This window comes from Chlorocebus sabaeus, chromosome 11 (genome assembly GCF_047675955.1).
Source record: "Chlorocebus sabaeus isolate Y175 chromosome 11, mChlSab1.0.hap1, whole genome shotgun sequence".
Classification (NCBI taxonomy): Eukaryota; Metazoa; Chordata; class Mammalia; order Primates; family Cercopithecidae; genus Chlorocebus; species Chlorocebus sabaeus.
Window position 1 is genome coordinate 116,702,849 of NC_132914.1, and position 14,525 is coordinate 116,717,373.

Sequence of the window (14,525 nt, forward strand, 5' to 3'; positions counted from 1 at the left end):
TACAATCAGAAGTAGGAAGAGAATGAAAGCTAATAAAAAGTTTATTAGGAAAATAACTGGAAAATAGTGCTTCAGGACCTTGGAGAGAGCTGTATCCTCTTGTGGCAAAAGCAAGAGCCTAAGTTAAAGACTAGCTGACAGGGTTAAGAAAAGCCTCATGAAGGAAAAAGTGTTTAAGTCAGATCTCAAAGGTCAGCTAGGGTGGTTATAAGAGGAGGGAATCTTATTCTTCTCTCTCTTTCTCATACAACCTTGTAGGCGCCAAGAAGAAAGAGGTATCCAGAAGTTCCGTGCTTTTGTCCTTGTCTCCAATTTTCAAAAGGACATAGCAAAAATGAGACATCACATATCTGTAGTAAAAGGAGATGCAGAAGAAATTGCAGACCACTGGTAAATATCCTAAGAACCACATAAGATGGTCCCTGGAAGAGGACAGGGTGTTGTTATTACAAGATCACAACTGATTCCACTCTCCTTCAAGGAATAGAGAGGCATTACTCCAAAACTGTCACTGGCCACCAGTAGGATCCCCCACACCCCAGACACACTAAATCCAGAGCACAATCAGGCCCCAAACTCCTGGTTTCTGAAATCACAGATAATCCAACCCACTGTGCTCTCCATATTTACCTGCTGTTTGATTCGGACATGCCAGGCCCTGTGGGACAGGCAGATGAGGCATATCAACCTGAAAATTTCTACAGATTCCAAGGTCTATGGGGTGATCACTGCATCCCCCAAGTAATGTAATCCCTAAAAAATGCAAAACTAGGCAGGCATATCCTTGAAACACTGTGCCACAGCACAAGGGTGATGATAAGTAACAACAAAAAAAGCAACATGAATTGAGTGATCACTGGACGACAGTTACTATATAAGCAATTTTCATAAATTGTCTATTTTATCCTCCCAACAAAATAATCCTGAAAGGTACATATTAACCCCCATTTCACAAACAAGGAAACAGAGACTCAGAGGGGTAAATTCATTTGTCAAAGTTCACACCATCAGTTAACTGGTGAATTTAGGATTCGAACCCCTGTCTAACCTCAGTCTGTATGCTCATTTGCAATATAGAATTGGAATCTACTGAACTGTGGTGTCCCGAACCCCATCCTAGCAGGGTGAATACACTAAGATCTAAGACAAAGATGAGAAAGTAAAAAATGTACACAGAATCCCCTCTATGAGTTTTATAATGCGAAACAGCAACTTACAAGCAGGTCGCTGGAGTCTTTGCAGAGCTGTGGGAACTTCTACGCCACCTCACATCCCAGAACATCACTTTCTCACAAGCAATGTCTGGCCCTGAAGATACATGAGTCATATAAGAGGGATCCTCTTATGAAAGGGGGAAAAGGGTCTTCTGTAAACCCTCTTGCCTCTGTGGGAGGGAAGTTGGGGGGAGGAGGAAAGCGTGTTACGAACTAATTCACATAAAGGTATTACGGAAGGAAATTAATGCTGGTCCTCCCACAGTAAGATTCAGCCCACAAATCTAATGGTGGAATTTCTGTCATTATTATGGGGGAAGTAATTGCCCTCCATAGTAACATTAAAATCAAGTCAAACAAACCACAGCCTAGTAAGGATGATGTTCAGTTGTAGTTGTTCATTCATCCAATTACTCATTCAGTCTTTCAAATGATAGTTATTGAGCACCTACTATGAGTTAGGCAGTATTCTAGCAATCTGAATACTGAATAACTCAGACAAGTTTCCTCTTCTCCTCAACGAGACTTGATTCTAAACAAGGAGACAGGAATCAATATAATAAATGTATATTCTAGAATATAAAGCAGTATGAGAAGCCCAAAATATATAATGGATGAACAATTTCATCTTCAAAATTTTCCACAGTGAGCACATATACAGCAAGGGGTGAGGGATTTCTTTTAAAAGAGATCTACCTGCCTTAAGACCTGATCACATCTGAACCATCTCCTTAGGTTACACCTAAGGTAGATTAGACCAAGTAGGTTATTCAAGGATGGATCCCAAAACTACTCTCACATTCACACAACACTGAAATACTCAAAGCTTTGACCCAACCTTGATCATGAATCAAAGAGATAGAAAATATATACACACATGCACAAACACACACACACACACGCACAAACACACACACACACACCATCTTGGGTGTGAGAGCCTCCTGCATCCTAGAAGACATCTCATAGATGTGTGTACACCCACTCCGACCTCATTAACCCTCAGGAGAGAAGTTTCAGATCCCAAAGTCCATTCCTTTCTTCTAACATTTCACATTGTCTGATAGAAAAATTACAAATACATCCCTTGAAATCGTACCTTTGTTTTATTTTGTAATGAAATGCAAGTCATTCTCCATCTTTTCCTACCCCTAAAAGTAAAGACGTGCCTGATCTGTGGGCCACAGAGGAAAGGCCCCTAGATAAAGAATCCTGCTGCCCTGGAGACATCACAGAGTAGCAGAAAGACAAAGCGGAGATGGATGGCCATAGGTGCTGAGATCCAGCAGCTTCCTAACTTGCCCTCTCCTCTTGGAATTGAAGGTACTTTGATCTGTTGTCCAAACTGCCAGAGGATCTAAAGAACTTCCGCCCCGCCAAAAAGATCCTGGTGAAACTGCAGAAGTTTGGAGAAAACCTGGACTTGCGGATTCGACCCCACGTCCTCCTGAAGGTGCTACAGGATCTGAGGATTTGGGAACTGTGTTCCCCTGACATCGCTGTGGCTATTGAGGTAACCACCACCTCCCTTCCCCTCCACAGTGTCTCAGATGTCCTCATTCAATCACCTCTCAACACTCAGGCACTGTTTAAGTGCTGGGGACACAAAGGCCCCTGCATTTATGGAGCTCATTTTCTAATAGGAGAAGGATTGTCCCATTACCTGGTTGCCCAACTCCAACTGTAAGGGAGATTATATTCTATGTAAATGGTACCCCAGGAAACTCAGAGGCTTTGGGGTGGCATAAAAAATGGGCAGTAATCATAAGGAGTCCTTTATCTTGCTACTAAAAATGTGGTCCATGGACCAGCAGCATGGACCTCACCTGGGTGCTCGTTAGAAATGCAGAACTGCAGGCTTCAAGTCAATCTGCCAACTCCAAGTTTACATTTTAATGGGATTCCAGGTGTCTCATATGCACAATACAGTTTGAGGAGCCCCGTATGTAAGTAAGTTAGAAGGGATCTACCTTAACTCAGGCAACTGGGAAGGTGACTTTGGAGACAGCACCATGAAGAGAAAGGGAAAGAGCAGATCAAGAAGAGAAGACGGTGTATGCAAAGATCCCAAAGCAGCACACGACTTGACTTGTTGGGAGAACTCACTGGCAGTCAATGAGTGTGGAGGGAAGCAGGCAAGGAGTGTATAGTTCCCAGGGGATTAGAGAGGTCAGTCTGTGCAGACCTTTGAAGGTCAAGACAAAAATTTAGGAGCCACTAAACAGTTTTCAGTAGTCATTCACCATTATCACCAGAAGTTGTTCCTGGTACTTTGTCAAAAGGCATCAGCAATACAAGGACTCCACAGTAAGAGGTTAATGAAGTCACTTCTTTAATTTTACTGGATGGCATATGTGCATTTTAACAGGACCTTCAATGCCTTCCTCCTGGTAAAGAAGTCAAATTCCCAGGCCTTGAAAGGCTATGGAGCATGTGACATTTTCATACCAGGCAGGCCCTTCCACAGAATGACCTGGGTGTGTTAATGAGGGCAAGGTTAGGAGTGGAAGGAGGGGGATGACCTTGTAGACAAATCCAAATGCCAAGACTCTACTCCCCATGACCTGTGAGGCTCCTTCAGGAAAGACTCTAGCAGGTTAGGCCAAAACTAACTCTAGGGCAACTTCCACCTCCTACTTACCAGTTTTGGGGTCCAACTTGCACTTGAAGCTATGGAAGACTTCGAAAAGCTAGTCCCTGCATGGGTAAGAAGAGGAAGTACTAGGGGCTCCTCTTTTATTTGAGGTGAGTTCACAGCCCTGACTAATAAAATTTAGCAAGCTCTTTTCCTAGTGAGAACATCACAGAACTTTTTTTATTATTATTATTATTATTATTATTATTATTATTATTATATTTAAAGTTCTGGGATATATATGCAGAACATGAAGGTTTGTTACATAGTTATACATGTGCCGTGGTGATTTTCTGCACCCATCAACCCGTCATCTCCTAATGCTATCCCTCCCCCAGACCCCCACCCACTGACAGGCCCCAGCTTGTGATGTTCTCATTGTTCAACTCCCACTTATGAGTGAGAACATGTGTTTGGTTTTCTGTTCCTGTGTTAATTTGCCGAGAATGATGATTTCCAGCTTCATCCATGTCCCTGCAAAGGACATGAACTCATCCTTCTTTATGACTGCATAGTATTCCATGGTGTATATGTGCAACACTTTCCTTATCCAGTCTATCATTGATGGGCATTTGGGTTGGTTCCACCTCTTTGTTATTGTGAATCGTGCTGTAATAAACATATGTGTGCATGTGTCTTTATAGTAGAAAGATTTATAATCCTTTGGGTATACACCCAGTAATGGGATTGCTGGGTCAACTGGTATTTCTGGTTCTAGATCCTTGAGGAATCACCACGCTGTCTTCCACAATGGTTGAACTAACTTACACTCCCACCAACAGTGTAAAAGCATTCTTGTTTCTCCACATCCTCTCCAGCATCTGACTTTTTAATGATCATTCATCCAATTACTCTCACACAATTGGCTCTCACACCCAAGATGGTGTGTGTTTGTGTGTGTGTGTGTGTGTGTGTGTGTGTGTATTTTCTATCTCTTTGATTAATGATCAAGGTTGGGTCAAACTTTGTGTATTTCTGTGTTATGTGAATGTGAGAGTAGTTTTGGAATCCATCCTTGAATAACCTACTTGGTCTAATCTACCTTAGGTGTAACCTAAGGAGATGGTTCAGATGTGATCGGGTCTTAAGGCAGGTGGATCTCTTTTTAAAAAAATCCCTCACCCCTTGCTGTATATGTGCTCACTGTGGAAAATTTTGAAGATGCAATTGATCATCCATTATATATTTTGGGCTTCTCATACTGCTTTATATTCTAGGATATATATTTATTATACTGATTCCTGTCTCCTTGTTTAGAATCAAGTCTCATTGAGGAGAACAGGAAACTTGTTTGAGTTATTCAGTATTCAGATTGCCAGAATACTGCCTAACTCATAGTAGGTGCTCAATAACTATCATTTGAAAGACTGAATGAGTAATTGGATAGATGAACATTGTTTCCTGACTTTTTAAGGATCGCCATTCTAACTGGCATGAGATGATATCTCACTGTGGTTTTGATTTGCAATTCTCTTATGACCAGTGATGAGGAGCTTTTTTTCACTTGTTTGTTGGCTGTGTAAATGTCTTCTTTTGAGAAGTGTCTGTTCACACCCTTCACCCAGTTTTTGATGATGTTGTTTATTTTTTTCTTGTAAATTTGTTTAAGTTCCTTGTAGATTCTGGATATTAGCCCATTGCCAGATGGGTAGATTGCAAAAATTTTCTCCCATTCTGTAGGTTGCCTGTTCACTATGATGATAGTTCCTTTTGCTGTGCAGAATCTCTTTAGTTTAATCAGATCCTATTTGTCAATTTTGGCTTTTGTTGCCATTGCTTTTGGTGTTTTAGTCATGAAATCTTTGCCCATGCCTCTGTCCTGAATGGTACTGCCTGGGCTTTCTTCTAGGGTTTTGATGGTTTTAGGTCAAACATTTAAGTCTTTAATTCATCCTGAGTTAATTTTTGTATAAGGTGTAAGGAAGGGATCCAGTTTCAGCTTTCTACGCAAGACTAGCCAGTTTTCTCATCGCCATTTATTAAATAGGGAATCCTTTCCCCATTGCTTGTTTTTGTCAGGTTTTTCAAAGATCAGATGGTTGTAGATGTGTGATGTTATTTCTGAGGGCTCTGTTCTGTTCCACTGGTCTATAATTCTGTTGTGGTACCAGTACCATGCTGTTTTGATTACTGTAGCCTTGTAGTATAGTTTGAAGTCAGGTAGCGTGATGTCTCCAGCTTTGTCCTTTTTGTTGAGGATTGACTTGGCAATGCGGGCTCTTTTTTGGTTCCATATGAACTTTATAGTAGTTTTTTCCAATTCTGAGAAGAAAGTCATTGGTAGCTTGATGGGGATGGCATTGAATCTATAAATTACCTTGAACAGTACGGCCATTTTCACGATATTGATTCTTCCTATCCATGAGCATGGAATGTTTTCCATTTGTTTGTGTCCTCTTTTCTTTTGTTGAGCAGTGGTTTGTAGTTCTCCTTGAAGAGGTCCTTCACATCCCTTGTAAGTTGAATTCCTAGGTATTTTATCCTCTTTGAAGCACTTGTAAATGGGAGTTCACTCATGATTTGGCTCTCTGTTTGCCTGTTATTGGTGTATAGGGGTGCTTGTGATTTTTGCACATTGATTTTGTATCCTGAGACTTTGCTGAAGTTGCTTATCAGCTTAAGGAGACTTTGGACTGAGACGATGGGGTTTTCTAAATATACAATCATGTCATCTGCAAACAGGGACATTTTGACTTCCTCTTTTCCTAATTGAATACCCTTTATTTCTTTCTCTTGCCTGATTGCCCTGGCCAGAACTTCCAACAGCATGTTGAATAGGAGTGGTGAGAGAGGGCATCCCTGTCTTGTGCCAGTTTTCAAAGGGAATGCTTCCAGGTTTTGCCCGTTCAGTATGATATTGGCTATGGGTTTGTCATAAATAGCTGTTAGCATTTTGAGATACGTTCCATCAATACCTAGTTTGTTGAAAGTTTTTAGGATGAAGGGCTGTTGAATTTTGTCGAAGGCCTTTCTGCATCTATTGAGATAATCATGTGGTTTTTGTCTTTGATTCTGTTTATGTGATGGATTATATTTATTGATTCGCGTATGTTGAACCAGTCTTGCATCCCAGAGATGAAGCCGACTTGATCGTGGCAGATAAGCTTTTTGATGTGTGGCTGGATTCTCTTTACTAGTATTTTATGGAGGACTTTCGCACTGATGTTCATCAGAGATACTGGTCTAAAATTCTCTTTTTTTGTTGTGTCTCTGTCAGGCTTTGGTATCAGGATGATGTTGGCCTCATAAAATGACTTAGGGAGGATTCCCTCTTTTTCTATTGATTGGAATAGTTTCAGAAGGAATGGTACCAGCTCCTCTTTGTACCTCTGGTAGAATTCGGCTATGAATCCATCTGGTCCCGGACTTTTTTTGGTGGGTAGGCTATTATTTACTGCCTCAATTTCAGAGCCTGTTATCGGTCTATTCAGAGATTGAATTTCTTCCTAGTTTAGTCTTGGGAGGGTGTATGTGTCCAGGAATTTTTCCATTTCTTCTAGATTTTCTAGTTTATTTGCGTAGAGGTCTTTATAGTATTCTCTGATGGCAGTTTGTATTTCTGTGGGATCGGTGGTGATATTCCCTTTATCACTTTTTATTGCATCCATTTGATTCTTCTCTCTTCTCTTCTTTATTAGTCTAGCTAGCAGTCTATTTTGTCAATCTTTAAAAAAAAAAAAAAAAAAAAAAAACCGCTCCTGGATTCATTGATTTTTTTGAAGAGTTTTTTCCCGTCTCTATCTCCTTCAGTTCTGCTCTAATCTTAGTTATTTCTTGTCTTCTAGCTTTTGAATTTGTTTGCTCTTGCTTCTCTAGTTCTTTTAATTGTGATGTTAGGGTGTTGATTTTAGATCTTTCCTGCTTTCTCCTGTGGGCATTTAATGCTATAAATTTCCCTCTACACACTGCTTTAAATGTGTCCCAGAAATTCTGGTATGTTGTGTCTTTGTTTTCATTTGTCTCAAAGGACATTTTTATTTCTGCCTTAATTTCATTATTTACCCAGTAATCATACAGGAGCAGATTGTTCAGTTTCCATGTGGTTGTGCAGTTTTGATTGAGTTTCTTAATCCTGAGTTCTAATTTGATTGAACTGTGATCTGAGAGACAGTTTGTTGTGATTTCTGTTATTTTACATTTTCTGAGGAGTGTTTTACTTCCAACTATGTGGTCAATTTTGGAATAAGTGCGATGTGGTGCTGAGAAGAATGTATATTCTGTTGATTTGGGGTGGAGAGTTCTATAGATGTTTATTAGGTCTGCTTGGTGCAGAGCTGAGTTCAAGTCCTGGATATCCTTGTTAACTTTCTGTCTCATTGATCTGTCTAATGTTGATAGTGGGGTGTTAAAGTCTCCCATTATTATTGTGTGGAAGTCTAAGTCTCTTTGTATGTCTCTAAGGCCTTGCTTTATGAATCTGGGTGCTCCTGTATTGGGTGCACATATATTTAAGACAGTTCTTCTTATTGAATCAATTCCTTTACTGTTATATAATGGCCTTCTTTGTCTCTTTTGATCTTTGTTGATTTAAAGTCTGTTTTATCAGACACTAGGATTGCAATCCCTCATTTTTTGGCTTTCCATTTGCTTGGTAGATCTTCCTCCATCCCTTTATTTTGAGCCTATGTGTGTTTCTGCATGTGAGATGGGTCTCCTGAATACAGCACACTGATGGGTTTTGACTCTTTATCCCATTTGCCAGTCTGTGTCTTTTAATTGGGGCATTTAGCCCATTTACATTTAAGACTACTATTGTTATGTGTGAATCTGATCCTGTCATTATGATGTTGGCTGGTTATTTTGCCCATTAGTTGATGCAGTTTCTTCCTAGCATCGATGGTCTTTACAATTTGGCATGTTTTTGCAGTGGCTGGTACCAGTTGTTCCTTTTTATGTTTAGTGCTTCCTTCAGGTGCTCTTGTAAGGCAGGCCTGGTGGTGACAAAATCTCTGAGCATTTGCTTGTCTGTAAAGGATTTTATTTCTCCTTCACTTATGAAGCTTCGTTTGGCTAGATGTGAAATTCTGGTTTGAAAATTCTTTTCTTTAAGAATGTTGAATATTGGCCCCCACTCTTCTGGCTTGTAGAGTTTCTGTTGAGAGATCCACTGTTAGTTTGATGGGTTTCCCTTTGTGGGTAACCCAACCTTTCTCTCTGGCTGCCCTTAACATTTTTTCCTTCATTTCAACCTTGGTGACACTGACAATTTCATGTCTTGGAGTTGCTCTTCTCGAGGAGTATGTTTGTGGTATTCTCTGTCTTTCCTGAATTTGAATGTTGGCCTGCCTTGCTAGGTTGGGGAGGAGTATCTTTGTGGTATTCTCTGTCTGTCCTGAATTTGAATGTTGGCCTGCCTTGCTAGGTTGGGGAAGTTCTCCTGGATAATATCCTGAAGAGTGTTTTCCAACTTGGTTCCATTCTCCCTGTCACTTTCTGGTACACCAATCAAATGTAGCTTTGGTCTTTTCACATAGTCCCATATTTCTTGGAGGCTTTGTTTGTTTCTTTTTACTCTTTTTTTCTCTAAAATTCTCTTCTCACTTTATTTCATTAATTTGATCTTCAATCACTGATACACTTTCTTCCACTTGATTGAATCAGCTATTTAAGCTTGTGAATTCTTCACGTAGTTCTCATGCCTTGGTTTTCAGCTCTATCAGGTCATTTAAGGTCTTCTCTTCACTGTTTATTCTAGTTAGCCATTCATCTAATCTTTTTTCTAGGTTTTTAGCTTCCTTGCAATGGGTTTGAACATCCTCCTTTAGCTTGGAGAAGTTTTTTATTACCGACCTTCTGAAGCCTACTTCTATCAGCTCATTAAAGTCATTCTCCATCCAGCTTTGTTCCGTTGCTGGCAAGGAGCTGCGATCCTTTGGAGGAGAAGAGGTGCTCCAGTTTTCAGAATTTTCAGCTTTTCTACTCTAGTTTCTCCCCACCTTTGTGGTTTTATCTACTTTTGGTCTTTGATGTTGGTGACCTACAGATGGGGTTTTGGTGTGGATGTCTTTTTTGTTGATGTTGATGCCATTCCTTTCTGTTTGTTAGTTTTCCTTCTCCCACTCAGGTTTCTCAGCTGCAGGTCTGTTGGAGTTTGCTGGAGGTCCACTCCAGACCCTGTTTGCCTGGTGTCACCAGCAGAGGCTGTAGAACAGCAAATATTGCAGAACAGCAAATATTTCTGCCTGATCCTTCCTCTGGAAGCTTCATCCCAGAGGGGCACCCACCTGTATGAGGTGTCAGTCAGCCCCTACTGGGAGGTGTCTCCCAGTTAGGCTACACGGGGGTCAGGGACCCACTTGAGGAGGCAGTCTATCCATTCTCAGAGCTCAAATACTGTGCTGGGAGAACCACTGCTCACTTCAGAGCTGTCAGACAGGGACGTTTAAGTCTGCAGAAGTTTCTGCTGCCTTTTGTTCAGCTATGCCCTGCCCCCAGAGATGGGATCTACAGAGGCAACAAGCCTTGCTGAGGTGCAGTGGACTCTGTCCAGTTCGAGCTTCCCCGGCCACTTTGTTTACTTATTCAAGCCTCAGCAATGGCGGATGCCCCTCCCCCTGCCAGGCTGCTGCCTCGCAGGTCAATCTCAGACTGCTGCGCTAGCAGTGAGCAATGCTCCATGGGCGTGGGACCCGCCAAGCCAGGTGTGGGATATAATCTCCTGGTGTGCCGTTTGCTAAGAACATTGGAAAAGTGCAGTATTTGGGAGGAAGTGTCCTGATTTTCCGGGTACAGTCTGTCACAGCTTCCCTTGGCTAGGAAAGGGAAATCCCCTGACCGCTTGTGCTTCCCAGGTGAGGTGATGCCCCACCCGGCTTTGGCTCACCCTCCATGGGCTGCACCCACTTTCCAAACAGTCCCAATGAGATGAACCAGGTACCTCGGTTGGAAATGCAGAAATCACCCATCTTCTGCATTGATCATGCTGGGAGCTGCAGACTGGAGCTGTTCCTGTTTGGCCATCTTGGAACAGACTCCTAAACTGGTTATTCTAGTTAGCAATTCCTCTAACCTTTTTTGAAGGTTCTTAGCTTCCTTGCATTGGGTTAGAACATGCTCCTTTAGCTCAGAGGAGTTTGTTATCACCCATCTTCTGAAGCCTACTTCCGTCAATTTGTCAAACTCATTTTCTGTCCAGTTTTGTTCCCTTGCTGGTGAGGAGTTGTGATTCTTTGGAGGAGAAGAAGCATTCTGGTTTTGGGAATTTTCAGCCTTTTTGTGTTGGTTTTTCCTCATCTTCATGGATTTATCTACTTTTGGTCTCTGATGTTGATGACCATCAAATGGGGTTTTTGTGTGGACGTCCTTTTTGTTGATGTTGATGCTATTCCTTTCTGTTTGTTAGGTTTCCTCCTAACAGTCAGCCCCCTCTGCTGCAGGTCTTCTGGAGTTTGCTGGAGGTCCACTCCAGACCCTGTTTGCCTGGGTATCACCAGTGGAGACTGCAGAACAGCAAAGTTTGCTGCCTGTTCCTTCCTCTGGAAGCTTTGTTCCAGAGGGGCACCAGCCTGATGCCATTGAGAGCTCTCCTATATGAGGTGTCTGTCGACACCTCCTGGAAGGTGTCTCCCAGTCAGGAGACATGGGGGTCAGGGACCCATGTGAGGAGGCAGTCTGTCCTTTAGCAGAGCTTGAGCACTGTGCTAGGAGATCTGCTGCTCTCTTCAGAGCTGGCAGGCAGGAACGTTTAAGTCTGCTGAAGCTGCACCCACAACTACCCCTTCACCCGGGTGCTCTGTCCCAGGGAGATGGGAGTTTTATCTATAAGTCCCTGACTTGGGCTGCTGCCTTTCTTTCAGAGATGCCCTACCCAGAGAGGAGAAATCTAGAGAGGCAGTCTGGCTACAGTGGCTTTGCTGTGGGCTCTGCCCAGTTCAAACTTTCCGGTGGCTTTGTTTACACTGTGAGGGGAAAACTGCCTACTCAAGCCTCAGTAATGGCAGACACCCCTCCCCCCACCAAACTCGAGCGTCCCAGGTTGACTTCAGACTGCTGTGCTGGTAGCAGGACTTTCAAGCCAGTGATCTTAGCTTGCTGGGCTCCGTGGAAGTGGGATCCAGTGAGCAAGACCACTTGGCTCCCTGGCTTCAGCCCCCTTTCCAGGGGAGTGGAAGTTCTGTCTCACTGGCATTCCAGGTGCCATGGGGGTATGAGAAAAAAAACTGCAGCTAGCTTGGTGTCTGCCCAAATGGCCACCCAGTTTTGTGCTTAAAACCCAGGGTCCTGGTTGTGTAAGCAGCACCCAAGGGAATCTCCTGGTCTGCGGGTTGCAGAGACCGTGGGAAAAGCATAGTATCTGGGCCAGAATGCACCATTCCTCACAGCACAGTCCCTCCTGGCTTCCCTTGGCTAGGGGAGAGAATTCCCCAACCCCTTGTGCTTCCTGAGTGAGGCAACACCCCACCCTGCTTCAGCTTGCCCTCCGTGGGCTGCACCCACTGTTTAACCAGTCCCAATGAGATGAGCCAGGTACCTCAGTTGGAAATGCAGAAACACACCCACCTTCTGTGTTGATCTCAGTGGGAGCTGCAGACTGGAGCTGTTTCTATTCCACCATCTTGCCAGCCACCCAACATCACAGAACTTCTAATAACCTGGATATGGGGGTCTACATGAAACTCTCCTTTTGTGTGTCTTAAACCCTCTCCAGGAAAGCAAGCCCATAGCTGTCATCAATTCTGAAAGGGATTTACAAACCAAAAACGTTTAAAGACAAATAACTGTTTGAAAAGATATTAAGGAGTAGAAAAGAAAGAAAAAGGCAGATAGCTGGAACTTTCTGTCCTCCCCAAATTTCCTTCCATCAATAGCAACAAGAAGGGTCTTAAAATTAGCCTGCTGAGCCAGGAAACTGGAAAGAGGTCCCCTTCCCCAAAGGACCACCCCAATCTGATGCTCCAAGATTATGAATGCCTGAATGGTATTCCTGGGGCCACCAGTCTCAATCACAAATCTTCCAGGATCTTGAGGGGAGGGAGGGAAGGCAGAGTCTACTTTTCAGACCAAATTCTGAGATTGCCACTGTGTCTGCCCCACAGTTTGTGCGAGAACACATCATTCATATGCCTCAAGAGGATTACATCAACTGGCTGCAAAGCCGGATCAACATACCCATCGGGCCCTACAGTTCCCTGAGGTAGGCTGGGCCTGGGTTGACCAGCTGTCTCAGTGGAGGAGTGTTTGTCTATATCATGTTCCTGTATCCTGCCTGTGTTCCTGCCTCCTGACTACCCTCATGGATGCTCTTTATGGATGACCCTTTACAGTAGGGTCATCTGGAGACTGACCTCCAGCAACATTTTTAGAGGGGGGTGGTCCCAGGTGGCCCTCCCCTCAATTCCACACCCCAGACCCAACCTACCAGTTTCTGTTCTTCAATGATCCAGCCTGACTCTACCTACTTCCTCTTCAGATTCCTTCACCCTATTTATCTGCCTCAAATACGGGAGAATAAAATTGAACTGAATGTTTGATGTCTGTCTGGGAAAGAGCTGAGGCCGTGGAATTCAAGTGTGGTATTTAGATCCTATTAACAACAGTTACCATGTATTGAGCTTCTGTTATGCAATAGACCCAGTACTGAGTGCTTTACCTAGATAATATCATTTCAAACTCATAATAACTTCATTAAGTAGGCACTGATATTAACTTAATTTCATGCCAATTAAGCTACAGCATATTTCTCAATATTATATATATTGCCTTGGATGGTTGGGTGGGTGAGTGGATGGATGGATGGATGAATGGGCAGATGGGTGGATGGGTAGATGGGTGAGTGGGCAGATATATGCATGGATGGATGGATGGATGGATGGATGAATGGATGGTGGATGAATGGATGGATGGATGGATAGATGGATGGATGAATGATGGATGGATGGATGGATGGATGGATGGATAGATAGATGCATGGATGAATGATGGATGGATGGATGGATGGATGGCACATTTCCCAACAAGGCAATGGTATGCAAGAAAATTTTAGCCTTGAGTCCTCGTATATTTTCTGTTGGTCTTAGTTACAGAAGGAAGCTTATCTTCCTGTCATCTCAAAATGTGTGTAGACTCATAACCTCTTATCTCATCTTGGTCTTATGCTCAACTACATTCTCACTAAGTTATAGGAACTGTAGGCATTTTAATGTCCTTAGTGATGGCCACACTGAATTAACAATTGGACAACTGGACTTGATTTGCTCTTGTGCCTGGATTATCAGAGCATTTAGGTAGGCTAGGCTCAAATCTCTCCATCTGGCAATCTAAAAGTGGGGAGGAGAGTTACATTCGAATTATTCTTTAGTCTAAGCAATCTCACACTCATCCATTCACCTATTCAGTCATTTATTCATTTAACGAATATTTGTTGAGAGCCCAATAGGCACCAACCAAGTTCTAGGTGTTGAGGATACAGCAATGAACAAGGCAGACAAGGTCTCTCTTCTCATGGAGTTTGTCATTTTCTACAATTTCTTCTTTTTTTGACATATGGTCCAAGATGAGATCATGGAGTTCACATAAAAACAGAGAAGTCAATAAAATGTGACAGGGAGGTCAGAGGGATTATGTAACATCACATGTCCCTCCACAGAGATACCCTTTGTTTAGCAGTAAACCCTGTAAAGCTCTTCAGGGTGGAAAGGTAAGATACACTCTACAGAGAAACTACGAAATTAAGAGAC

The 14,525-nt window shown here is 42.7% G+C and overlaps 1 protein-coding gene and 1 long non-coding RNA gene across 7 annotated transcripts in view; one reads left to right on the forward strand and one right to left on the reverse strand.

The window, feature by feature from the left end:
* CCDC60 (coiled-coil domain containing 60) overlaps positions 1 to 13,306 on the forward strand; it is a 205,289-nt gene extending 191,983 nt beyond the window's left edge. For all 3 annotated transcript variants that reach the window (XM_008004897.3, XM_008004901.3, XM_008004903.3), the window contains 3 exons: positions 259 to 390; positions 2,538 to 2,727; positions 12,885 to 13,306. In XM_008004897.3, the coding sequence (XP_008003088.3) occupies positions 259 to 390; positions 2,538 to 2,727; positions 12,885 to 12,986 (424 nt within the window). In that variant the 3' untranslated portion in view covers positions 12,987 to 13,306. The remainder of the gene's footprint in view (positions 1 to 258; positions 391 to 2,537; positions 2,728 to 12,884) is intronic.
* LOC119623777 (uncharacterized) overlaps positions 1 to 14,525 on the reverse strand; it is a 213,796-nt gene that overhangs the window by 140,491 nt on the left and 58,780 nt on the right. The gene's annotated exons all lie outside the window — the stretch shown is intronic.